Source organism: Sturnira hondurensis, unplaced genomic scaffold (assembly GCF_014824575.4).
Source record: "Sturnira hondurensis isolate 20B ecotype Veracruz unplaced genomic scaffold, ASM1482457v3 Scaffold0017436, whole genome shotgun sequence".
In the NCBI taxonomy this organism is placed as follows: Eukaryota; Metazoa; Chordata; class Mammalia; order Chiroptera; family Phyllostomidae; genus Sturnira; species Sturnira hondurensis.
The window spans coordinates 2221596-2246136 of NW_028090067.1; the positions used below are offsets into that span (position 1 = coordinate 2221596).

Sequence of the window (24541 nt, forward strand, 5' to 3'; positions counted from 1 at the left end):
AGTTGGCCCAGGGCTGACAAAGGGCTACAGGGCCTGGGGCCTAGGCCCAAGGCTTCCTAGCCACTGGAGACCTTTGGACATGTGTGTGGCTGCTGGAAGGAAACGCCTTTTCACCCATCTTTGCTCTGTCACCCCACTCCACTCCCCTGATGGGCCCTGGTCCTCACCTCACCCTCAATTTCCCAAGAGCTCAACTACTGAAAAGCACTGGGAGTTTTGGGGTGCTGACCTTCCTGCTAGCCTCAGGGAAGATAAGTCTCCATAAGGAATCAAACAGGTCACAATGTAGCCATTGTACTTTTATTCACATCATGTATTTTGGCATTTTCCAGAGAAGAACAGGGAAGAGACAGGATGAGGGAAAGACTGAGGCAGGAGGGTGAGGAGGTCCCCATTTCCCTCATATCCCTCCTGGCTTGACCACACAGGGGACAAACACAAAGGGGGAGGGGAGGGGGAGCAGGAGCACCCCGTCCTGTGGAAGAGGCTGCACAAAGCAACACCCACACGCACACACATACAAACAAGCCCCCTCCACACAAGGAGCTGGCGGGATTAGAGAAGCAGAGGAATAGGGGTTCAGGGGGAGGGGAAGCAAGAGTCTCCTCACAGACAGGCGGCCACCCTCCCGTCCCCATCCTACTCTAACCCCAAAGTCTCCAGTGCCTCTCCACTTTGCTTGGCCATTCTCCCACGGCCTCTAGTTTCTTCCCTGCTGTGGGCGGAGGGGTGGGGGGCAAAAGAAAAAGGGTACAGAGCAGGTGGGCTGCAGTCCATCCATCCCCCAGCCCCTCTCCCTCATGCCAGGCGGTCTGACCCCTGCCCTCCGTGGCAAGGGGTCAGGGCAAGCTCTTAACTGGCCACTCTCTGGTAGAAGTAGATGTAGCCCAGGTCCTTGGGTGGCTTCTCAGAGGCACACACTTTCTGGTCGTTGTAGATCACCCATCTGGGGAAGGTGGGGAAGGGTGGAAAGAGATGGACCAACTGAGCAGTCCACAGGGCTTCTACTAGGTTTCTCTGACACAGCCCCTGGGGCCAATCCTGGAGATTCTGCGGAAAGGCTGCCAAACCTATAGTCCAGCTGCCGCCTGTCTAAAGGGAGCATCCCGATCTCACCAAGGTCATTTCCCCTGCTCAGGATCTTCTGATCCTTCAGTGTCTTTACAGCCCCCCCCACCCCTGTTTCTGTAAGGTGGGGGTCAGCAAACTTTTTCTATACAGGGCCAGGTGGTAAATCTTTCAGGTTTGGTAGGCCATCGGATCTCTGGTACAACTATCAACTTTCCTGGTGCAGCATGAAAACAGCCAGACAATGCATGAATGAGTAAGTGTGGACATGCTCATTAAAACCGCTTACAGAAAGCCCTGGCTGGTGTAGCTCAGTGGATTGAGTGCGGGCCTGCGAACCACACGATCATGGTTTGATTCCCAGTCAGGGCACATGCCTGGGTTGCAGGCCAGTTCCCAGCAGGGGACTCACGGGAGGTAACCATACATTGATGTTTCTCTCCTTCCCTTCCCCTCTAAAGATAAATAAATAAATAAAATCTTTATAGAAAAAAAAAAAAAACCGCTTACAGAAAGAAGCAAGCAGCCTGATTCGGCCCTCTGGCTGTAGTTGGCCTGATCTTTGCTGTCGAGCAACCCCTCACCCCTCTGCTGTGTGTGTGGCTCCCGTCACACAGTTCTGCACCTTCTCCAGGATCTCCAGGGTGCCCCCACTCATCTCCACCACCACTCCCCCATTCCAAATGCAGACGGCTGGGCCCTCACCTGCCCTCCTTCTTGATGTGGCAGACGTAGTGACCACACATGGTGGAGGTGCCCATGTGACTAATGAAGGCAAAGAGCTGATACTCTGGGGAAGGAGAGAGGGGGAGGGCAGAGAAGACAATGGGAGAGGGATCCTTGAGGGACAGTCCAAAAATCTATCTAACACAAAGGTGGCAAACACAAGGTCCATGGCCGAACCCAGCCTCCACCTTGTTTTATCTGGCCTGGCAACTTGTTTCTACCTGGCGGCAGTCCGAGCTCTTGCTTAACTGTTAAGGAGTAGTTATATTTTCCCAGTCCTAAAATTACATTCGGCCCTTTGAAGGCAACGCGAGGCTGTTGTGGCCCTCGGTGAAAATGAGTTTGACATCCCTGCTCTAACAGCTAGAACTTGGAGAACGTAGGCATGTATTGGCTCAAAGGTCTGTCTCCACTTCCTAGACTCCCACCCTCAGGAGCCCTGTCACTGGGAAGAAGTTTCTGCCCCCTCGGCCCCGTGAGGGAAGCAGAGCTGCCTTGGAATGAGGCTCTGGTAGAGCAGACTGGTGAGACTCTACCAGGCCTGTCCTCTTTCCCCGGGACACTCACTTCCAGAACCATCCCGGACTTTAGGTCCCACCGGCACAGACTCAGAGATGGAGTCGGCAGCTGAGCGACCCTCTGAGATGTCCATGGCAGCTTCGGCGTCTAGGTCGTCAATGTGACTGAAGATCCAGTCCACCGCCCGTTCTAAACTATTGTTCTTGGGGAGCAGAAAAGCATCACATTTCCAACAAGTTCAGGGGCAAGAAACGCACCAGTGAAAGCCTCGGCTCCCCCGTCACTGCCACAACAGGGTATAGGCCGGCCGAGGCCGCACCACACCCACACCTTTGGTATTGCTCGTGGAGGATTGGACACCCCCCTCTTCCATCCCAGAGGCCCCAGTCCTGAGCTGGGGCAAGCCCCTACCGTGGCCCGCAGAGCTTTGAGGGCCTGGTCCCGGGAGAAGCCCATGGAGACAATGGTGGTCACGCAGTCCTCTGGTGGGGGGTCCGCAGCTGCACTTGTGGAGCCGGGCCCGCTGGAGCCAGGTAGGATGAGGGGGTTTGCAAAATCTGTGGATGGGAAGGGGTTGCAGTGTTTTGGGGAGGGTGGCGGCCCTGCCTGGCCCTGCTACCCAGCCCTGCCTACCTGGATCATCCATGTGCGACATGACCCAGTTCATGGCGGCCTCGGCCCCGCTGTTGCCCGTATAGTAGACGGCTTTGCGGCAGGCGTCCATGGGGAAGCCCATCTCCACCAGCTGGATGATGACCGACTCATCCAGCATGGGGGCTACGGTGAGAGAAGTGCGGGCACAGTGACCGGGTCCCTGGGCCACTCTTTGCTCCTCCTCCTCCTCCCACAGTCCACCCTGCCCTCTCTCAACCACTCCATTCCAGGCATTTTTCTCTCACAGCCGGGCACCTTATCCCGGAACTAAATGACAGGCAGTACAATGTGGGTCTAGTACCCTAAAGGCACAGAACTGAGGCCATGGATCCCCTTCCTTGCCCATTCGCACAGAATGGGCCCTGTTTCTTCTGGAATATGATTCTCAGCCCCTGCCCCCAACCAATGAGGTTACAAAAACGGAGAGGCCATTAGCCAGTGCTACTGCCATCCACACAGAGAATGTGGCTGGGAGTGCTCCCGTCGGTCCTCACGTCCACCAAAAGAGGGCAGAGGAAATTTGAAAGGGAAGACAGGAGAAACACAAAGGACAGGTTCGTGGGGAGGCAGGCAGAGAAGATCCCCTCGGCAAGGGAGAGAGACAGGCAGGAAAAAGAGTCACTAACATGTCGGAGAGGAGAAGTGAGGGGAGCAGAAGGAGTCTTCGTCTTCGTTGCCATAGAAACCAAGGCTACCTTTGGGCTCATCCGGAGTAACCAGGGGCGGGGCAATGTCAGGCAGCTCCTCCTCTCCAGGCTGCAGCCCTGTACCCCTCAACTGGGAGATGTCTAGCTCCTCTGGCATCTCAATGGACACATCTGTAATTGGAATGGCCCAATAGGTCACCTTAGGAACTCCAAGGCCCCCTGAGAAGGCACTTGGGGAATCTCAAGCCCCTGCACCATATTGCGGCACTGCTCTGTAGTAAGGAGCTGTTTAGAGAATACCGCCCTAGGGGTCCCAATGTCATAAAAATAACTGTGGGCCTGGGAGTCAGGGGACCTGGGTTCTAGGCCTAGATCTACAACAAATGAGCTATGGGCAAGGAAGGGCCTCCCACTTGTGGGACAGGATGATTTTATACTTTTGTGGGTCCCGACTTCTCTAGGAAATGAAATTAAATCAGCAGTTCCCAAAGTTATCTAGGGCCTGTAAGACCCTAGAGAGCTAGTTATTTCAAGATTATCAAAATGAAAACTTGTCAGTTATAAAAACTAAACTATGGAAATGACTTTTGATTGTAAATCATAATTATATCATCAAAGAAGTCTTTTAATATTTTTAGTCAGTGCTTTTCAAACTAGACATATTTTGAAATATCTAAAGGTATTGTTTTCTCTTTCAGAGGGAAGTCAGAGAAACATGGGTTTACATGTATTAAGGCCCCTTATTTTTTTAGCATTTTCTGCTGAACCTCCCTTGCTTGTCCCAGCCATCATACCCAGTTTCTTGGGTACCCAGTCTAGGCCGAAGGTGAACTTCTTGATCTGGATGACCAGGTAGTCAGGGAATGAGGCAAATCGTGTGGTCCTAGGGAAGAGAGAATGTCCCGGTAGCCAGACAATCCCAAGGTTCTCCTACCCTGAAAGTCCCCACCAGGGGTTCAGCCTCTCATGGGTAGAAGACCTAACAGCCCAGAAGATACGCTATATTCTTATCCTGCCCTGGGCAGGCATGAGTGTCTGCAAACAAGGAGCAGCAGAAGCCGGGAGAAGGGCTGTCTTATTGATGGGAGCAGCAAAGCGGTGGGTGGCTGAATTCCCTTGAGCCAAGTACTCTTACAGACCTCCAGCTCAGGCCAACCTCTGAGCGAGAGTAAAACCATTTGCTGGAAACCCACATCCTGTTCCCTACTAAGTGTCTACACTCTGCCAGGACTGAGGGAGTGCATGGAGAGCCGCTGCACTGGAAAGTGCCTTGTGCCACGAGAGAAGATGGAGTGGTTTGGGCAGGACAAGGTAATACACAGTAACCACCGAGTCTGCACCTGAGGGGCTTCTTGGTTCCCACTGGGGCCAGATTACCAGCCTCAACTGATGCAATCCTGAGATTCCACCCAGAAAAGGAATGACAGGACGAGAAAGCAGCAGATGGCATCTTCCGCACGACCCTGACACAGGCCCAAGGCCGTCAGGCCCAGACCAGCAGGACTTACTTGACAGCTACTGATTTGGCCTGCAGAGCCGTGCTCCAGAAGTCATCCACCTGCTCGGGGGCCCCATAGGCCTCCAGGCAGGAGCCGAAGGGCACCTGGGCCCGAACCAGCTCAGGCAGTGGCAGCTTCTCCTCTTCGGCTTGCCGCTTCTTCTCCTCGTACTCTAGAAGCTCCTCTGGTGACAGAAGTGGTGGGTGGATCCCTCAGAAGGTGCTGCCTCTTTCCCTCCTTAGCCCGGCCCTGCTATCTCTGTGTCCGCGACTACTTCCACTCCTCAGCCCCACCCAGTCCCGCCGATGTGCACCCACATACGATTTTGCTTTTCTTTCTCACACAGCTCTGCTGACGAGCTGTGGGCAAGGTTAGTCTGACCTCGCTCCGCTGGCCTAGCTTTGGACTTCTGGCTGAGGGAGCAGAGTATACTGTGGGCTCTGCTTCTGTAAGGTGCCCAAGCATTCCTCACAGCCTTCACTGCACCCGTACCGAGGCCTGGCTGAGAGCCACCTACCTTTGTTAAGGGCTGCGTCCATGGGCACAGGCAGCTGCATGATGTAGTCTACTCGCTGAGTATACTTCACTTTCTCGGTAGCCAGGCACTTGATCTTTTCCTCCACCAAGAAGCGGAACACCTCATTAGGATTTTCAGAACTCCGGCAATTCCTCTACGGGAAAGAGGCAGGTGGAGAGATCCGGGCAGCTGGGGACTGGAATGAGGGCCTAAAGGGGTCCCTGGTGGTCGAGGAGGGAGAGGAGAGGAGGGGAAGGGAGACTAACACTGAGAGCTCAGGGATGCAGGAACACAGTAGAAGCCTTCCCCAATCACCCACCACCTCCCTGATTCTGGCCCGCTCACAGCACTGTGGGACTGTGCTGGAATGTGCTTGTAGTTCTGATAAGTAGTAAGTATCCTGAGCATTTTCTTTGGGTGTATCCTTCATAAGGCAGCAAGCCCATCGAGTGTAAGGACCACCACTCGGCTCTGCTATTCTTGTGTGTATTCGCTACCACAGGGAAGGCGCAGTGCATGCAGACTGCCAGGTACAGGGGTGGGACTGGGCAGGGCTAACGGAGGCAAGAAAGGGCAGGAGGAAGAGGGAGTGAGTTGCAGATAGACGGAAAGACTGCAAAGAATGCCCTCCCTTGCCCTTTTCTCAGGCCTTACTTCCACCATGTTGATAAGGTGAAGGAAGAACTCTTGGGCATCCTGCTGCCGGTTGGTAGAGAACTCAGGGTGACCCTTGCCAATGAGGGCCTTGAACATCCGAGGGGCAATGCCATCTTGAACTTCCTAGGCAGAGCCAGGGCAGTGAATTAGCTGGGGCTCAAGAGGCCACCTTCCTTAGACATATCCCAGACCTCAGTTTCCCCATTATTCCAGAGCCTGAAAAGGATAGAGTACAGACTCACCTTTTGTTCTGATACCTGCTCCCCATCGCCTGACTCTGGCGCTGGCTTGGAATACTCTCCGGAGAGAAGGCCATGGCCCAGCTTGGCCCTGCGTTAACATGCAAGAGAACCACTTGGCTCCAGTCAACTAATGGTAATCTGCTGTCTGCCTATACCTCTCCCTCCCCACCTCAACCCTGGTTCAAGGCCCTCTTTGGACAACTTGCTAAAATATGGAAAACCTTAGGGACCATGGGAACCCATCTCAAGGGAGAGGGCATGCCCAGAGGGCAATCACCTGAAAGCTTCTAACTGACCGGGGCTAAACTGCTGCCCTCTCCAGGTGGTCACGGAGGACAGAGGAGGCACACAGGCAGCAAGGCTCTCAACAGCCTTCAGACATAGGACCTGGCTACATACACCTGGGTGCTGAAGTCCTGGGTCGGGTCCGCTGGGGCGTTCTGGAAGATCTTCTCCAGCTTTTCCACATACCTAAGAGCCAACGGAAAGAGTTGGAGGGGCTCTGGTCCAGGCTGAACCGAAAAGCAAAGGGAGAAAGTATCTACCAGCTCAGTGAACAGACTCCCTTCAGAGTAGGGAGTTATGTGGTTGAAACCCAAAGTCCATTTCTTTCCAGCAACCTGCCCTTCCTGCCTTCTCAACTACGTCAGCACACAGCACCCTGAGGCAGGCTTTCCCAGCCTGCTCCCCAAGAGAGCCAGGGGAAGGGAAAACACAGCCTGGGAGGAAGATAACGACAGTTCATCATCTTTTGGACAGAACTTCTCAGTATGTTTTAAGTTTTCACATAAGCATCAGGCCCGTTCCAATTAGATGGTGAAGTCCCTTTTGCTAAGAATTTGCCTTTCTTCTGTCTTAGTGTCCCAAGTCCTCCCTCTCCCCCAAGTATTACGTGACCACAGTAGGTGCTCATCTGATGTCACTGGCCTAAAATAAAGACCACCTGCTCACCCTTGAGTCAGGCAGGAGGCCTCCAAGAGCCCTGGGATTTGGTGTTCTGCTCTATCGGCGGCGTTTGCGTGTGACTGGGTGACGATGGTGCAATCCTACAGCTGGCTCCCCTCACGGCACACCAGCCACAGGGTCATAGGAACTAAAACTGCGCTGGAACAGAGGCGCTGAGCGGGGCTGAAGGAGGAGTGTGCCTAGAGGCTGATGGCCAGGAGAGGAGTGGAGATGTTAGGCGTGCAGGGCCCAGGGGCCCGCAGTGGGGAAGGCACTACTCACTTCCTCTGGAAGTCTGGGATGCTGAAGAGCACCTGGACCACCGAGTTGAGGTAGCAGCTGTTACCCAGGTTCCGGATGCCTGTGTAGCCGGGCCCAAACAGGGGCTTCAGTGGCACACTTGACTCCTGGATCAGCTCCCATTCGCCAATCTGCTGGTTCATGTCTATCTCCAACTCAGTCATCGTCTTGTCCGTCTGCAGGGAAGGGGCACTTCAGATGGGGGGGAGAGACTCAGCCCTGGATATTTTACATTGATCTCTCACAGGATCTAGGATGATACCCAGCTGGAGCCTAGAATTAGCTGAATTACAAAGTCATACAAGACATCATCTAGTCTAAGTTCTAGATGGCCACAAGCAACTGTCAGTGGACTTAGTTACCAAGCTTGAATGAGGGAATGAAATGAAAGCAACTCCCTCTACCCGAACTGTTTTTCCCATTACAAAGGTACCCCTCCTCACCCCTCAGGCCTCTCTACTCAGGCAAGACTTCCTCAGAGACACTTCCCTGATGCCCTAGGTGAGGCCAGGCCCTACTGCTGTAAACTACTGCAGCACCCTCCACACCTCTTTCATAGCGCCCTTCACAGCTGGTAGTTAATGAGTTATTAGTGTGAGCAATGCCTGCCCCTCCAAAGAGCATATAAAACAAGGACCACACCTGCCTTATTAGTGACTAACACCAAGTAGATACTCAGGAGTATTCAATGAATGAACAAATGGTCCTAGAGAGTTCTTCAAAGCCCACATATCGTGGGGACTGGAAGAACTCTGGTCACTCTCTCCAGGACTGTCTCAGGCAGGAAGAAGGGCCTAACAGGAACAGGAATAAGAAGAATCTGAAGCTGAACGAGTCTCACCTTTTGCATCTTCAGCATGTCGATGCCGAAGTGGGAGAGGTGCTCAGCCAGGTTGGGGTCCAGGACCATGTCGTCCTCATCATATGAGTACACATCTAGGACAGGGGGTGGAGCAGTGTCAGAGGGGGTGACTCAGGACTGGCCTGGCCACCAATGCCACCTCCTGCCTTGAGGGGCATTGGGGGGACAGAAAGGTGAGCCTGTAGGGTAACCTCCTGGCTCTCTTAAACCTTCTGGGAATGGCTGTCAGGGAAGATGTGGTAACCCAGGGTGAGAGTTGGAATTAATTGTGACTCCACTCCACAGGGTAAGCCTCCAGGGTTGGATGGGTTAGGAAGGATGCTTACTACTCAGATATACTGATAACATCTAGGAAGGGAACTGAGGTTTGAAGGGTAATTGAAGATTTAGTTTCATCTCCAATATTTTCATTGTTTATCAAGAGAACATACTCATGTTATTATTTGTGCCATATAAAATGAACAACAGTTAAAACACATTTTGGCATGGAGGTAGCTACAGAAGGGAGGGAATACCAGCTCCGTCAGGTGTGATGGTGCCCAGTTTGACAGCTAACGGGTAGCCTGTCTCCCTGAAGTGTTCCACAGCATGGTTGTTGCCGCCACTGCCATCGAAGTAGCGTCGGCCACAGAGGATGGAGCCATCTGTCAGGTTGAGCCACAGGTTCTCTCTCATGTCACACTTGGAGCACTTCCAGCCGCTAACCCAAGGAGAAAAGAAATTGAGCTGAAATATGAGTCAGGGTATCTGGGAGTAGCAGAGAAAAAGGGGACTCTGTGGGCCCCTGCCAATCCAATCTCTCTCTCTTCTCCTCTCCTCTGGATGTCCCCCTGCTTAGTTCTTTGCTTCCAAGTCTCCCTAATTGTCATGCTGCCAGCCCTCTCTCCCACCAGATCTCCCAGGAGGGTGGCCTCTTTGCCCCTGCTCTGGCGGTTGTGCCCCGAGGTAGAGGGGCCAGGCCTCACCAGGGAGGGATTCGAGCAGGGTTGTCCAGCTGCTTGAGGTTGAAGGCATGCTTAGACACCTGCCGCACTTCCCCATCCCAGGCCTGCACTTCCTGCTTGCGGGAGGCTGAGTCGGCGGACAGTAGTGCCTCCACCGCACTGGTCACCTGGGAGAAGCAGAGGGTCAGAAACGGTATCCAAACCCCATCCCTCCATGCCCCTCTATCACTTATCTTTAGCTTTCTCAGTACTTGCCCAAGACATCACTGCGCTGGCCCTGCTTGCCCTAAAAATCTTTGGGAGGGTGGGAAAAGATTCATACCCGATCTCTGACAAAGTCAGGCAGTCCCCCCAACCCATCCCGGGCAATCTCCAAGTAATCCGGCAAAATGATAATCTTCACATCCTCATCGTATTCAAACTTCTCCTCGCTAAGGTCAAACCCGCCTTCGACACCTGATGAGACAGGGAAGAAGAGGGAGAATAGGACCACGACCACAAGTAAATGTCCCTCCTCTGATACAGTCCTTCACTTTGTCCCCTCCAGAGCTCCAGGGTCACCAAACAGACCCATTCTTCTGGGGCTTTCCTAATACCTCTGAGAGCAGGAAAGCCCAGCTCAGGGAGAAGAGTAGGGCTACAGTAGTACTCACCAATAGCCAGGCGGGTGGGCTTCTTTCGTGGGGGGTCTCCAGTGCCTGTGGTGCTGTCCTCCTCTTTCTGCAATGAGGCAGAAAGGGCAAAATCAGCAATGAACACCAGGTAAGGAAAAACGGGGAGAGTGGATGGGATGAAATGAGTTAATCTCAGAAGAGAATGGAGCTAAAAACGTGTGTGCTGAGTTTTAATTACACCAACAGACACAGATGAGAAGTCAGAATGGAACAGGTTCAAAATGGAACCCAGTGGGATGTGCCAGAAGGACCCCAGGCCCAGCCCCTATCCTTACTGGGCGCCGGGTCCGCCGGAGGTGCAAGTAGACTCGCTGGCCCGTCTTGTTGAAATGTCTCTCCACATACTGTTTCCCAAAGCCTAGGAATGTGTTCATGCAGATGTAGAGGCCGCCCTCAGACTCCTGCAGGACAAAAGGCAGGGGAGGAAACAGGGAGGATGGAACCTGGCTAGGTGAGGAAACTAAGACCTGGGCTCAAACGCTGCTGGTTTCCAGAAGAAAGCTTCTGTTTTCTAACACTGTGTGGCCTTTGGCAAGTCATTTATTTCTTTAGGATTTAGTATCGGCTAAGATTCTCCCCATTCTCCTACGACTTTGATAATCGGCAAGGACACCAGGAGCTGAACAACACCTATCAGTCACCATTCTTCCTCCTTGCTCCTTCTTTGGGTTTTGAAGCCCTCTGACCACTTGCAGAGAATTCCCTCTACCCCTTTTCTGGAGCCAAAAGACCAATAAAGTAAACAAGGACCAAAGGCTAAGGCTTTGGACACTAAGGCTTCTACCTCCTCTCCTGCTGAAGTCTGGCTCCAGGGGAAACAATGTCTTGTGTGTCGCTCACAGCTAAACCTGGACCCAGACTGGCAGGGACATGAAGTCTAGCATTCTCCACCATCACTGAATGTCCCCTCAACCAACAACTAAATTCCCTCCAACCAACAAGTAAATTCCCACTGAAGTCCCATCAACCAACCTCAAAGTCATCTCCCCTTTCTAGAACAATCTAGCGACACTTGCTGAGACAGGTAGGGCACATATAACCCAGATAGAAAGCAGGGAAAGACAAGTGCCCACTCTAAATCACCGCTGACAGGAGACGATGGGCTTCCCCCACACTGAGCAAGTCTACCAGTGCCTCTGGGAATAAAGCGATGGCGAAGGCAGAGAAAAAAATTGGGGACAACCACCTCAGATCCAAGTTTTTGAGCAACAACAGACTACTTCTTCCTGGAATAAAAGCCTCAGTGGGCTTGAAAAAATGCTTTGCTGTGATATTTAAAAATAGGGCACCATCAAAGGTAGTGCGCGGACCCACAGATTGTATACCACTACATAGAACAGTATGGATTATAATATTCATAAGGAAATAGAGCGTTTCTCATGGGGGGGTCACATAAGCTCTCTTTCTACTGTGAACCCAATTTGAAGATAATCAAATATGCTGGAAGTTGGTTAGCCAAGTCAACTCTGCTACAATGGAGGTGAGAGAAATGTGATAACATTACAAAAATTCCTTTTGGATTATCCGAAGAAGTTTCTAGAAGAGAGACAGGAACAGATGACATCTACCATCAGTTGGTAGTAAAGAAAAATCTTTTCCTCCTGAGAAAGATGGTGCCTCATCAAGCCATGCATCTGATAACCTGGAAGGCACGAGGAAACTGCAGGGATGAAACTCCTCTGTTGGAACTAGGAGATGGTTTCACCAAGGACTGGGCGCCCTGGAGCTCTGCTCTGAGCAGTCCTCTTTTAGCCTTGCCAAAGCCAGACTTCAGAGAAGCAGCATATTATTTGAGGTCAAACTCAAAGCCTAGCAAACCACAAATCAGCGGTGATCCTGAAGTGAGCTTTAGATCCTGCTCCTTCACTCAGCACTGCATTAGTGAAGCCTTTCCACTCTGACTTGCAGTTTTCCTGGCCCTGAGCTGGTCTGGCTGAACACCCTGGGCAGGGCCCAGCAGCAGCTTGAGGGGAGGGGTGGTGAGGGGGGTGGATCCCAACCAGGCTGCTGCCCTCTCGGTTCAGGCTCTGGCCTGGGCAGAGCCATGCCTCTCCTGAGGGTGACACAGGAAGGCAGAATTGCAGGAAGGGAGGTACCGGGTGGAGCCTGTATAACGTGAAGCATGGTGTGGGTGGCGTCTTTGTCTAACCAGTCAAGAGTGGGAGTGGGATGGGAAAGGGGCCTTAGTATCCTGCATGAAAGAAACCATCTCCCTGGGAATACTTTAAAAAGGGTTCCCTCTGCTCTCTGTGATGGGCGGGAAAAAGAGGAGAGAGCGGGACCAGTTCATCTTAAAGAAGAAACTAGAGCTTTCCTCTCCTCTCTTTCCCCTCCCTTCCACCAACGACCCACCTCCCCGCCCCCTATCCATCTTAACCGTGGATGGAGGCTCTGTAACTCGGCCTTCCTCAAAAGACAGCCTTCTTCAGGGCTACTTACTAACTACTACGCGCCTAGAACTGCAAAACCTACCCTCCAACCCCAAACCCGGCCCAGAACAGTGAGAGGCAGCCCCATCCCTTCTACACGAGACTACAAAACCCGGAGAACCATGCGCGACAAGCAAGGACAACTCCCAGGCTTTCCCAGGTATCCACTTGGGGGATGTAGTCCGACGATCGGGTTGCGCCCCTAACTTAGAACGGCAGAGGGGAGTGAGTGACTACAATCTCCACAATGCTCCACGAAACGGGGAGCGGCTTGGAGGCTCTCGGGGGCAGTAGTCACACCACAGCTCCAGCTAACTAAAAACAACGGCAGGGAGTGGCACGAGAAACTACATATCCCATGGTGCATCGCAAGGAGGCGGTAGCCCGAGCCTTGCAGGCCCCGGCAGAATGACCAGGGCTATGGAAGGAAGTCGTGCTCCCTGCAGGCGTGGGGAATGGGCTTACCGGTGTGTCGAAGGAGAAGGCGCACTCGTCCTTGTGGACCCGGTCTCCAGCTTTAGGGACCCGGATCGTCGGTAATACTGACAGCAGCGCCTCCTCACTCAGCTCCGCCATGACACCGGCAGCAGCTCCTCCACACAGAGCAGCTCCCACCGTCCCTAGTCCCCCACCCCCTCTCTTGCGGACCAATGAGCACTACTTGTTAGGTGCATGCGCTTCAGGGAAGACGCGCGAGATCGGCGGTTGGAACGAGCTTGCGTGCCAGTGCTCCGCCCTCTGCCTCGCTTGGACTAAACCCAATGAAAAGCGCCCCCAGTGCAATCGGTGGTCGGAAGAACCAATCCCACTCTTCCAGGGCAGAGCGCCAGTGGAGTAACGGGGTGTACCGCGGAGTGTTCGCTGCTCGTACTCTGGGATCCCTACAGTCCCTCCGCGTGCCTTCTATCGAAGAGCAGAAATTGACCGTTCTTTAAACCAATCTCAGAAACTTTCCTGGAGCCTTGTCCGATCAGAAAATAGGAGCAGTTCCTGGTACTTTATCCAATGAGGTGGCGTTTGAGAGGGTTAGAGTCGAGTGATGGATGACGCCGTCAGCCAGTGAGGATTACCATTTCTCCTCAAAAATCTTCCTAAGTCTGTCTCCGCCTGAATCTGTACATGTTAGCATAATAATCCATTCTGTTTTTTAAACAATAAAATCACTTGGTTTTGAAACTGAAGGTCTCAAGAGCGAAGACTGGCACTCCCTAGAGTCTCACTTAAGACAACCCGCAGCCTGAGAGGGACAAAATCAGGGAGGCGTCAACCCTGGGCAATCCAAGCCGCTGCCCAATTGACCCCCATAGCTCCCGTGATAGACGTCCTCTCAGCCCAATGGCTTCCTTAACTGGAGGCGGAGCTCACCTAGTAGGCCTATAGGAGTCGGTGTCGGCTCAGCCAATAAGGTCACGGCAGGGGGCATGGCGGGAGGTTTGAAACTCAGCTTCGGGGGTTGAGGCTCGAGCTACGGTGCAGCAAAAAGTGGAGTTGGGGCGCGGTAAGTGATTTAAATAAATTGGTGAATAAATTAGAGGGCCTGGCAGTTCTGGAATAAGCCGCCTTGTCGGCTGCACCAGTCATTTTCCTCCCAGAGGCCTCTGGCCCGGCGGCCAGGAGGTTCCTTAGCTGGGATGTGGGAAGGTCGGGTGGTCTGGAGGTCAGACATGGTCGCGGTGAGGGCTGAGACCTGAGTCACTTCTTATAGGCATCCCCTCCTCGCCCCTGCCCAAGCCCTGCCCCACCCCCTTCCTTCCTGTTGAGATGGGCTCAGCTAAGAGCGTACCAGTGACTCCTGCGCGGCCTCCGCTGCACAACAAGCATCTGGCTCGAGTAGCGGATCCGCGTTCACCTAGTGCCGGCATCCTGCGCACTCCCATCCAGGTACTCTGGGCCGGGTAGGGGGTAGGTGGAGAAACTGTCCGAATTCTTTGGCGTCTGCTTAACCTGATTCTGAGAGAATCCTTCCTGCCCACTTCTCCTTTGAGGCCTTAATTTCTACACTGTCCTTAATGCCTGAGGGCCTTGGCAATTTCTGCCTGGAAAGTGGGCCTGAGGCTGGAGACCTGGGAGGGAAGAAGAGTCAGGGCCCAGACTTTAATAGTCTTTGATCCCGACAGGTGGAGAGCTCTCCACAGCCAAACCTACCATCAGGGGAGCAGCCGGAGGGTCCTAATCAGACCCAGGACTCAGATCCCCGCTCTCCTACACTCGGCATTTCAAGGACACCTATGAAGACCAGCAGTGGAGGTAGGTGTTGGGCCTAGAAAATTCTGATGAGGCTGTCAGCTAGCATCCTCGGGTGGGGGTCAATGAGGCCATGCTCTCAGGACTCCTTCTTAAAGGGGCCTCCATCCTCCTGCTGCGAACCCATTTCACTCTTTCCTCAACATTTTACTCCCTCTCACCTTGATTTCCCTCTTAATTGCTCACCCACCAGGGTATGAATCCTAAGGCTCCTGTATTTTTTCCTCTTTGCTGAACAGTTTGTATCAGAGGGTCACTGTCTCACTTTACTTCTCCCCTCTAGAGCCTCCAAGCCCACTGGTGAAACAGCTGAGTGAAGTATTTGAGACTGAAGTCTCCAGAGCAAATCTTCCCCCAGAGCCTATTCTGCCCTCAGAGCCACCTTCATCTTCTGAATTGGACTTGCCTATGGGCACCCAGTTTTCCCTTGAGGACCATATGCCACATGGAAGCCAGGCTGAGCTTCCCTCCAAGCAGATGCTTTCCGAGGAAGAAACAGGACAGCCCTCAGAAACCCTTATGGCCAGCCAGGGCTCAGACAAGTCCATGAGAGACCCTGAGACACCCAGATCTTCAGGTACAGAATTCAAGGGCAAGATATAAGAAAGAGAAATTGAGATCATGTTCTGGGGTAGTTTAGGAGAGATAACCATAAGCCCCTAATTTTGGCTCCTTGCTTTAACTCTTCCCCCACCCCTAGGTTCTAAGTGCAGTAGACGGAAACCAAAGGGCAAGGTGCTAGGGAGATCCCCCCTCACCATCCTGCAGGATGACAACTCCCCTGGGACTCTGACACCACGGCAGGTAAAGGGAGAGGGTGAGAGCTATTCCTGAGAAGTCCGACGTAGAGGGTGGGAGGCCTTACCCTATCTTCCCTTTCCTAAACAACCTCCCCCCCTCCCCCAACTTGCATACTGTTTTTGTAGGGTAAGCGGCCTTCTCCCTTGAGTGAAAATATTAGGGAACTAAAGGAAGGGGCCATTCTGGGAACTGGACGCCTTCTGAGAACTGGAGGACAAGCATGGGAGCAAGGCCAGGATCATGATAAGGAAAATCAGCACTTTGCTGTGGTAGAGAACTAGGCCATGTGTGGCCCAGCCCTGGCTTCACCAGGGATCTAGTGATATTCTGAGTCCTCTCCCTGCTTCTTTCCCTGGGAGATGGGAAAGGTTCATTTTTTTTTGGACACCCCCTAAACTACCAACTCTAGAACTGAGAACTTTCTTGGACTTTCTTTGTGTGTTATGTGTTTCTTGTATATTAAAGGAAGTGATTTTAAATGTAAATGATGTTATTAAGCGTTATGCCTAAACCTTGCTCTGGGTCGTCTTTACGTAGAAAGGCAGCCCGGGGAGCAGGTGTTCCCTGGCCTGAGTGCCCCTGCACTGGTTCCTTCAAATCTCTTAATGCACCTCCCTTACATCCTGGTGTTCCCCAGGGCTCTGTCCTTGGCTCTTTCCTCTTGTTCTTCCCAGGTGTTGACCTCTAGGGATTAGCTACAACCTACCTATATTCTTGTAAGTTCCAGATCTCACCATCTAACCCGGACCTTTATCCAGCTGCTCCATGGGCACTTCAAAGTCAATTTGAGTAAAGTTGAATTTGTGATCTTTCCCCCAAAGCCTGTTGCCCTTTCCCTCTTCCTTATCCCTGTAAATAACAGAATTGTCGACCCAACCCAAACCTTTGCTGTCGTTTTGAATGCCTCTTAATACCCCATATTCTAGCACTCGGTCACTAAATCCTGCTGATTCTACATCTTTAATCTCTTTCCTGTCCCTTCCCTTGTCCCCTCTGTCCTATTGCTCTTGCATTTCTTGCCACATGCTTCCTACCCGTTTCCTTCACTCCCTCCTGTCTCCCCTCCCTCCATTTCATCAACCTACACTGCAGCTTGGATCATCTTTCTGAGAAGCATATCTGATCACGTTACTACTTTGCTAAAAATTTTTCAATGGTTCCCCACTTCCTTTTATCATCTGATTCCTTCTCAATATAATCCTACCGTACAAACGCACATGCGTGTACCACAGGCAGGCTGTGGTGAACTGCTGGGCACGTGCTCTAGCCACTGGTGAATGCCTGCTCTTCCGACCCATCTCGGGCCTTCCCCACAAGACTTGGGCTTCTGCCTCACCCCTACTTTCTGCCCACAAGCTGTCTGGTACCCAACCTTTATTCTTGCACCCACAATACTTTATTACTTCAGTGGGAACAGAATCTTTTTGGAACATAAATAGGGTGGAAGCCAAACATCAAAGATATACCAGGGTGCTGTACTTTATTGCAGGTGCTTTGCAGAGAAAAAAAAAAGTAGAAGATGGTAGAAAAAGGAGAAAGCATGAAGGAAAAGGGGGCCGGGACCTTGGTGGTGCCAGAGCCATAGTCACAGGCTGAGCACCCTATGCCACACAGGTCTGGACAGAGGGAGGAGCCCTGGGAGAGGGATCCTAGGGCCTGGAGCCTCATACTGGAAGCCTACTGGACTGCCAAGGGCTGGGGAGGGGTCGGCTGTCCTTGCTCACTAAGGGTGAAACCGTCATGACCATGGTGAGGGGAGCCCATGGGAGGAGATGGGGCAGTTCTCTGCCTGTCCCTGATGCTGCCCCCCAAAGGCACACTCCCTGTGTTCCCCACTGTCTTCAAAGGAGAAAGCTTAGTGGGAATGGCAGCTGGGGTATAGAAGAGAAAGCCTTAAAGGAACCTTAAAGAAAGTAGGCAGGAGAAAGGGCCAGTTGAGTGTCTTCATGGCCTTTTGCCTCCCCCCTTCAGCCTCCTCAGTTCCAGATTTTGAGGAAGCTGTCCCAGGAGCCAGTAGCCACCGCCATCCCATCTGCTGTGACCCCCAGGCAGCTGACTCTGTTGTCGTGGCCAGAGAGGATGCCTGAGGAAAAGGGAGAGGAGACAGCATGTCTCCACGTGCTCATTTGACAGGGAGTGTGTGGGCGCGCACAGGTACCCTAGCTTAGGTAGGCCGGTCTCTGAATTCAGCCCCCTGATGGAGGCTGGAAGACAGAAGGAGGATTAGCCTTAAGCGTTAGGCTTTCTCAGGAACCTGGGGTGGAGGAGGGGTAGAGAGGGATGGAGAAAGGTTGGAAGTGTCAGTGTGCTATGAGAGGAGCAAGAGGCATCTTGATGGGCTCTGGAACATGGGGAAGTGGCCCTGTCATGCTGCTGCTTTGTTTCCAAACAAAGACACTGAGGCCCAGTGAGAAGTGGCTTGCCCACAGGCACTCAGAAAGTAAGCCCCAGAATTAGGACTTGGATCCCGACTCCGTGGCCAGTGTTGTTTTCATTCAGCACCTGACCTCTCCCAAGAGAAGTCGCACTATATGATTCACCTGGGGGCCCCCGGCAGGCGCTCCCTTGGCAGGGAGCAGCCATGGCATTGGGCAAAGGAGAAGGGCCCCTTAAAGCAACTTTTCTTTCAGAGAGGATGATCCTACATTGGGAACCAGAGGGGGACTGGATTCTGGGGGTAGTGCTCAGAGTTATCTAATAATTAGGGAATAGCAGTAAGAGGTTCCCAACAAGGGGAGCTGGATGGAGGGCACCTCTGGCTGAGGCAGCAGTGGGGCAGGGGGCTGGGCTGGCCCTTACCCACACGCTCGCCCTTCATGGAGTCCCAGACATTGCAGTTGAAGTCATCGTAGCCTGCAAAGAGCAGGCGGCCGCTGAGGGAGAAAGCCACAGATGTGATGCCACAGATGATGCTCTCGTGGGAATAGGCAGTCAGCTCCTGGTCTGCCCGCAGGTCAAACAGACGGCAGGAGGCGTCGTCTGAGCCTGTGCAGATGGCCTCTCCGTTGGGGAAGAACTGAGGCACAGGTGGCAAGGAGGTCAGGACTCAGACCTGAGCAGCTGCTGCCTCTCCTGCCCTCCACCTGACTCCTGCCCTGGTGGCTCCGAGGCAAGCTCCTTCCCCCAGCCTCCCTGCCTGTCCCTCCCCTGGTTTGCAGTGAAAAAGGCCACAGCATTGCTCTTCGTGCATGCTGGTGGGTCCCCTCTACCCTTCACTTCCTCCTCATGACAGCACTGCAGGCCAGCATTATGCCCAGGAGGCTGAGGGAGCACCTGCAGCTTGCCCAAAGTCACGTGGCTAGAAGGGCCGAGGTTGTCTCTGACTTCCTACTAGTCAGCTGGATCAGAGTGTAGGATCAGGGCCAAGTGCAAATGCATAGCCTGAACTTCATCATGAGGAAGTGTCAGATCAACTCAAATAGAGGGAAAGCCCACAGAAAATTGGTTTGTACCCTTTAAAAATGTCAATGTCATGAAAGCCAAAGGTAGAAAACAGTTCCCAATTATAGGAAACAGATGTGGCAAGAAAATGCAGTACGTGTTCCTGGTGGGAGCAAAACTGCTGTTGCGGTTTTGCTCCAGATGATTGGTGAGATGCGAAGGTAGACTGTAGACTGTAGTGTTGTGTCAATGTTAGAGTCCCTGATTTTAAGAATTCCACTGTGGCTCTCTAGGAGAATGGCCTTGTGTTTAGGAAATACACACTGAGGTATTTGAGGGGTAAAGAGACACAATGTCTGCAACTTACTCTCAAAAAACCAGGGAGAACAATAACAACGAAAGGCACATCTACCTTTTGTTGTGTATGTGTTGGTCTAGCTAGCTAGCCATCAATCATCTACCCGTCCAACCAGCCCCCATCCCTCATCCCTCCCCCTACAGAGAGAGGAAGATACAACAAGTGTGGTAAAATGTTAACAGTGAGTATGGGTGCAGGGTAGGTGGGAGCTCTTTTTGCTACTCTAACTTTTCTGTAAGGTGAAGTTACTTCAAAGTGGAAAGTTAAAAAGCCAGGGGCCGGGAGCCCTGGGAGGCAGCAAAGGGCAGTACAGTGGCCCCGGGAGGCGGAACACACTGGGACTCACACAGATGGCATTGATGTCCGACTCATGGCCAGTGAAAGTCTGCCGGCAGGTCCCCTCCCGTACGTCCCACAGCTTGGCACTGGCATCACAAGCCCCAGAAATGAAGAGTTGGTAGTCGGGAGACACAGCCAGGCTCATGCAGTCCCCTGTGTGTCCCACAAACACAGTCTTCTGCTGCCCGGTCTCAATATCCCACAGAGCACTGCCAAGAGGAAGGGAGGCTGTCGCAGAAAAAGACCAAGACAGAATTGCCAGCCCAGCCCAGCACCCACAGTGTTCAGTCCTCACCACGTGCTGTCCCCTGAGCTGGTCACAATGTTGTTGTCATCCAGAAAGCGGCAGCAGGAGAGATAACCTGGGGGTGGTTAGGACAGTGTCCTGGCTTCAGAGCCACAACCCACCAACCCGGGGGCTTTCCTGGAGCACCAGAATGGGAAAACGTTCTCTCACCTGTGTGAGCAGAGAGTTCCCTGCTGACCTTGACACTGCCTTCACGGGATTTGAGGCTGTAGATAGAGCACATGTTGTCCAGCCCCCCACACGCCACAAAGTTCCCTGATGGGGCATAGGCACAGGTCATGACCCAGGAGGAGCGCAGAGGGATGGCATGTACCTGTAGAAGGTCAGGGTGAGCAGGGGCAGGGCCTGGCCTGAGATCCCTACGGATAGGAAGGTAGGCACGATGTCCCCAAGGAAGGACGGTGGTAGAGGGGCAGGAGGCAAGGTTGGTACCTTATTGGTGGTGTAGGTGTCCCACACGATCAGTTTTCCATCTTGTGAGGCACTTACTAGCAGCCTGGGGAGAGGGCACCCCACGTCACACCCCGTGTCACCCAAGCCTCTCCTTCCTGCTTCCCCTCCTCTCTGGGCACGCCTCAAGCCTCACTTGGAATCAGTGGCCCAGTGCATGGCATAAATCTTGGCCAGGTGTCCCCTTAACGTCCGCCTCGTCCGCATCTGGACTCGTCCCACAACTTCTAAGTCAGACACAAGCTGCAGCAAAGAGGGTGTTAGAAATCAGGGTGAGTAGGGCATGTGCCCAGATGTCACTGTCACAGCCACTGATCCGCACAAGCTTCTGTTCTGGGTCAGCCCCCAGCCTGAAGAAAATCAGTCCCTGCCATGGAGTGGCTTGGGTTGATGTGAGAGACAGTGGCATGTTGTTAAGGGTTTAACAACTCTCTCCAGTGAGGGGGGGGGGAGAAGTGGGTGGGTGATTTCTAGCCTGTAATTCTCCCACGGCAACCAATTTCAAGCCGCCAATGTGAAGTCACTGAGCATGAACTTAGGAACACACGTACACATTCGACCGTTCCAAACCGCTAGGAACCGGCCCGCGCACACCACTCCAGCACAGCTGACTCTTTAACTGGGTATCCAGGGTATCACCACAGCCTCGAACTGCCCCTCCTGAATTTGGTTGTCCTGTGCCCCTTAAACTCTATCCAGCTTCCAGACTTAGTCTGAGGCTCCAGAGCCAATAGACTTGATTTGCCATTTGCCTACTCTATTATCTTGGTCAAGTTACTCAACCTTTCTGAGCTTGTCCTCATCCATAAAATGTTTATATGTGGAAATTTATAACAACCCCACCTACCTTATGGGGGTGTTATAAATATTAAATGAAATTTCCCTGGCCAGTTAGTTCAGTTAACTGAACTAACTGAACTAACAGCATCTTGTCCTAGAGCATCATCCTGATATATCAAGGTTGCAGGTTCGATCCCCGGTCAGGGCACATACAAGAATCAACCAATGAATGCATATATATGTGGAACAATAAATTGGTGTTTCTCTCTCTCTCAAAAAAAATCAATTAAAAAAAAGTAAGTTTTAGCCCTGGCTGGTGTAGCTCAGTGAACTGAGCGTGGGCCTGCGAACCACACAATCGGGGTTCGATTCCCAGTCAGGGCACATGCCTGGGTTGCGGGCCAGTTTCCAGCAGGGGACTCACAAGAGGCAGCCATACATTGACATTTCTCTCCTTCTCTCCTTCCCTTCCTCTCTAAAGATAAATAAATAAAACCTTTTAAAAAAAGTAAGTTTTAAAAAAAGAAAATTAAATGAAATCATGTATTTAAGCAATTTAGCCCAGTGTCTGGCTCATGGTAGGTGTTCAATAAATGCTGACTCTTGCCCCAGCTGGTATGGCTCAGTAGACTGAGTGCCAGCCTGCAAATCAAAGGGTCACCGGTTCTATTCCCAGTCAGGTACATGCCTGGGTTGTGGGCCAGGTCCCTGGTGAGGGACATGTGACAGGCAACCACACATTAATGTTTCTCTCCCTCTCTTCTTCCCTTCTTTAATCTCTCTCTAAAAATAAATAAAATCTTTAAAAAGAAAAAAAAATAAATGCTGACTCTTATTAAGATATTTAATCCTGCCCTGGCCAGTGTGCCTCCTTTGATTGGAGCATTGTCCCATACACTGAAAGTTTGCAGGTTGGATTCCTGGTCAGGGCACATACCTTGGTTGCAGGTTCCATCCCCAGATGGGGTACGTACAAAAGGCAACCAATCAGTCTCTCTCTCTCTCTCTCTCTCTCTCCCCCTTCCTCCCATCCTCTTTCTCTAAAAGCAATGGAAGGATGTCTTGGGTGAGGATTTTTAAAAAAGATATTTAATCCTCTCTGAAGTACAACCAACTCTAGGAAGCACTGTTCTTTTAAGTATCACTAAGAGAGAAAAAATGCTGCCAATTTTAGTTGTAAGGCACCATCTAGTGTTGGGTACATCTTGATTTCAGAAATGCCAAAATGTGGAAAGGTGTGCATCTTAGGATTGATGAAATACAGTATTAAATGATAACTGGAGTTCATAAGGGCTTTGTGACTGACCAAGGACTGTCCCTTTCTTCCTCCTCACCACCCTGCAAGGTGAGGGGTGTAGTCCCTCCTGTTTTATGGATGACAATACGGACAGGATCTTGTCCTTAGCCTCCAGTACGGGCCCTGATCTCACTGTTTGTTGAATGAATTAATTAATGTTATTTCTCATTCCAAGGACATACTGTACTAAAGCTCGGGCTGCTCAGGGAGTTCCCATCCCTTCTCCCTCCCCCAGGCCCTGCCTCAGGGGGACACAGTCTCACCTCTGCCATCGTAGTGTCAGCACAGGCTTTCCTGGCATCCTGGGGGGAAAGCAGACATCAGGGGAGAGGAGGGGAGAGTGGGAGGTGGGGGCGCACGGGTCTCCAAGGTAGGTGGGTTGGGGCTCTTCAGATCGGGGACACCTCAAGTATGAGGTTCAGAAAGTCTCCAGTCACTTCCAAGTCAGGGGTCTCTAAGGGGTCACTCAAAAGTGGACCCAGCCTCTTTCCCCCAGGCCACACTCCCTCAGGTCCCCGTTTTCTGGGATTGCCATATGGGATATTTCTGGGGTTACTGCAATCTGCTTCTTGAGCTGTTCCGCTTCCTGCCGCAGCTGCTCCATCTCCCCCATGGCTGACAGGTTGAGGGGTAGCTCCGGCTCCTGCCAGGAACACGGGGTAGGTACAGGGGGATCCCCAGCAAACCATGTTTCTGTCCCTCACACCTCACACCTGACTGCTCATGAGGGTTGGAGCCCATTCCAAGAAATGGGGAAACAACCGAGAGGCCTATACCACCTCCCCCACCAGCCCCCCCAAGTTTGGAGTCCTCTGTAGCCGGCCCCAGCCCTGCCCAAGCCCTCCCTGCAGCCCCCAGCACCAGAGAGCAGAGCCAGGCTGGCTCCCTCTTACTTGGGCTCTGCCTGGACCTCTCCCAGGTTTCCAGCTCCAGTTCCCAGGCGCCTCCTCACTCCCTCAGCAGCCACGCCAGCCTGTCACCTGCCCCAGCTCTGCAGCCAGAGGAGCTGGCCTGGCCTGGCCCCACTCTATGGGGGGGCGGGGGGGAGGCGGTGGCACTGACAGGGAAGGGTAGGGCCAACGATGATGACTATGTCAGGCAAATGAAATCAGCTGGCAGGGGTGGGGAAGAGCACACGGAGAGAGGTGTGTGGCTTCCAGAGAGACTTGGGCCCAGCCAAGGGGAGGGGTAGGAGCAGGAATGCTGTGCTACAGAGGAGCAGCCCCCCACAACAAGCCCTGGAGGGAGGAGGGGTAGAAGGGGTGCTTCCCTGATGGGTCTCTGCAGGCAGAGAAGAGCATCAGGCCCCATAGGATTAGAGCAAAGCTGTGAGGATTAAAGGCTGAGTCTGGGAGGATGGGAAGGAGCAGTAGCCATCAGAGCTCCAGCACTGCCCCTGGACACTGGCCCCCACCAGTTGTAGTGATCTTGGCAGTCAGGGCCTGCCTAACAACCAGGCCAGTCAACGTGAGGGTGAGACATGGCCCATTGTTCACACCCAAATTGTCTTCCTGAGCTCAGGGAGGTGGGAGAAGAGGGTTCCAGTGACTCCAGGGAGGGTGCAGGCAGGAGCTGAGATTAGACAGGACTGATCTGGATAATCCTTCTTCCCAACAAACCCCAACCAGCTGCCCCAGGATCTGATCCTGGGCTGGGGGCAGCGGTGGGAGTACAGGGGGTTCAGGAAGAAGGATGGATGGGTCTGCCCCTGCCCTGGGTGTAGAAAGGTTTGCAGGTGGAAGGCAATCCCATCCCCTGTTCCCATCTGGGTTTGGTGCACTCTTTGCCCCTACGACTCCCGAGGTCCTGCTGGGGCTGTGAAAGCAGGAGCCTTCAGGATCAGGCTGCTCTAGGTCTTGGCCAAGCTCAGAGGGAAAACAGGGCTTGGAGGCCCAAGGAGC

General features: G+C 52.8%; 3 protein-coding genes across 6 annotated transcripts; 1 reads left to right on the forward strand and 2 right to left on the reverse strand.

Moving 5' to 3' along the window:
• Positions 1 to 282: 282 nt before the first annotated feature.
• USP5 (ubiquitin specific peptidase 5) lies at positions 283 to 13502 on the reverse strand. 2 transcript variants are annotated; one of them, XM_037067903.1, is made up of 20 exons: positions 13149 to 13502; positions 10530 to 10655; positions 10234 to 10300; positions 9903 to 10036; positions 9602 to 9747; positions 9152 to 9336; positions 8616 to 8710; positions 7757 to 7950; positions 6929 to 7000; positions 6530 to 6617; positions 6285 to 6410; positions 5631 to 5784; positions 5123 to 5297; positions 4409 to 4497; positions 3663 to 3785; positions 2947 to 3090; positions 2725 to 2870; positions 2362 to 2515; positions 1774 to 1858; positions 283 to 946 (listed from the first exon to the last, which is right to left on the reverse strand). In XM_037067903.1, exons 1-20 carry the CDS (start codon positions 13257 to 13259, stop codon positions 853 to 855), a joined length of 2508 nt encoding a protein of 835 aa, XP_036923798.1. In that variant the 5' UTR covers positions 13260 to 13502; the 3' UTR covers positions 283 to 852. The 2 variants fall into 2 exon arrangements, with proteins under 2 accessions (XP_036923798.1, XP_036923797.1); XM_037067902.1 differs by having other exon boundaries at positions 3594 to 3785.
• A 396-nt stretch (positions 13503 to 13898) lies between these two features.
• On the forward strand, positions 13899 to 16207 carry CDCA3 (cell division cycle associated 3). Of its 3 annotated transcripts, none has more exons than XM_037067905.1 (6): positions 13899 to 14181; positions 14389 to 14564; positions 14801 to 14930; positions 15211 to 15504; positions 15628 to 15731; positions 15854 to 16207. In XM_037067905.1, the coding sequence occupies exons 2-6, from the start codon at positions 14445 to 14447 to the stop codon at positions 16007 to 16009; spliced, it is 804 nt and encodes a 267-aa protein (XP_036923800.1). In that variant the 5' UTR covers positions 13899 to 14181; positions 14389 to 14444; the 3' UTR covers positions 16010 to 16207. The 3 variants fall into 3 exon arrangements, with proteins under 3 accessions (XP_036923800.1, XP_036923801.1, XP_036923802.1); XM_037067906.1 differs by having other exon boundaries at positions 14415 to 14564; XM_037067907.1 differs by lacking the exons at positions 13899 to 14181; positions 15628 to 15731 and having other exon boundaries at positions 14194 to 14564; positions 15854 to 15942.
• Positions 16208 to 17191: 984 nt separating this feature from the next.
• Positions 17192 to 23951, reverse strand: GNB3 (G protein subunit beta 3). Its single transcript, XM_037067904.1, has 10 exons — positions 23534 to 23951; positions 23197 to 23283; positions 22904 to 22942; positions 20700 to 20806; positions 20546 to 20609; positions 20264 to 20426; positions 20102 to 20168; positions 19814 to 20015; positions 18528 to 18744; positions 17192 to 17811 (listed from the first exon to the last, which is right to left on the reverse strand). The coding sequence occupies exons 2-10, from the start codon at positions 23251 to 23253 to the stop codon at positions 17705 to 17707; spliced, it is 1023 nt and encodes a 340-aa protein (XP_036923799.1). The 5' UTR covers positions 23254 to 23283; positions 23534 to 23951; the 3' UTR covers positions 17192 to 17704.
• Between the last annotated feature and the right edge of the window lie 590 nt (positions 23952 to 24541).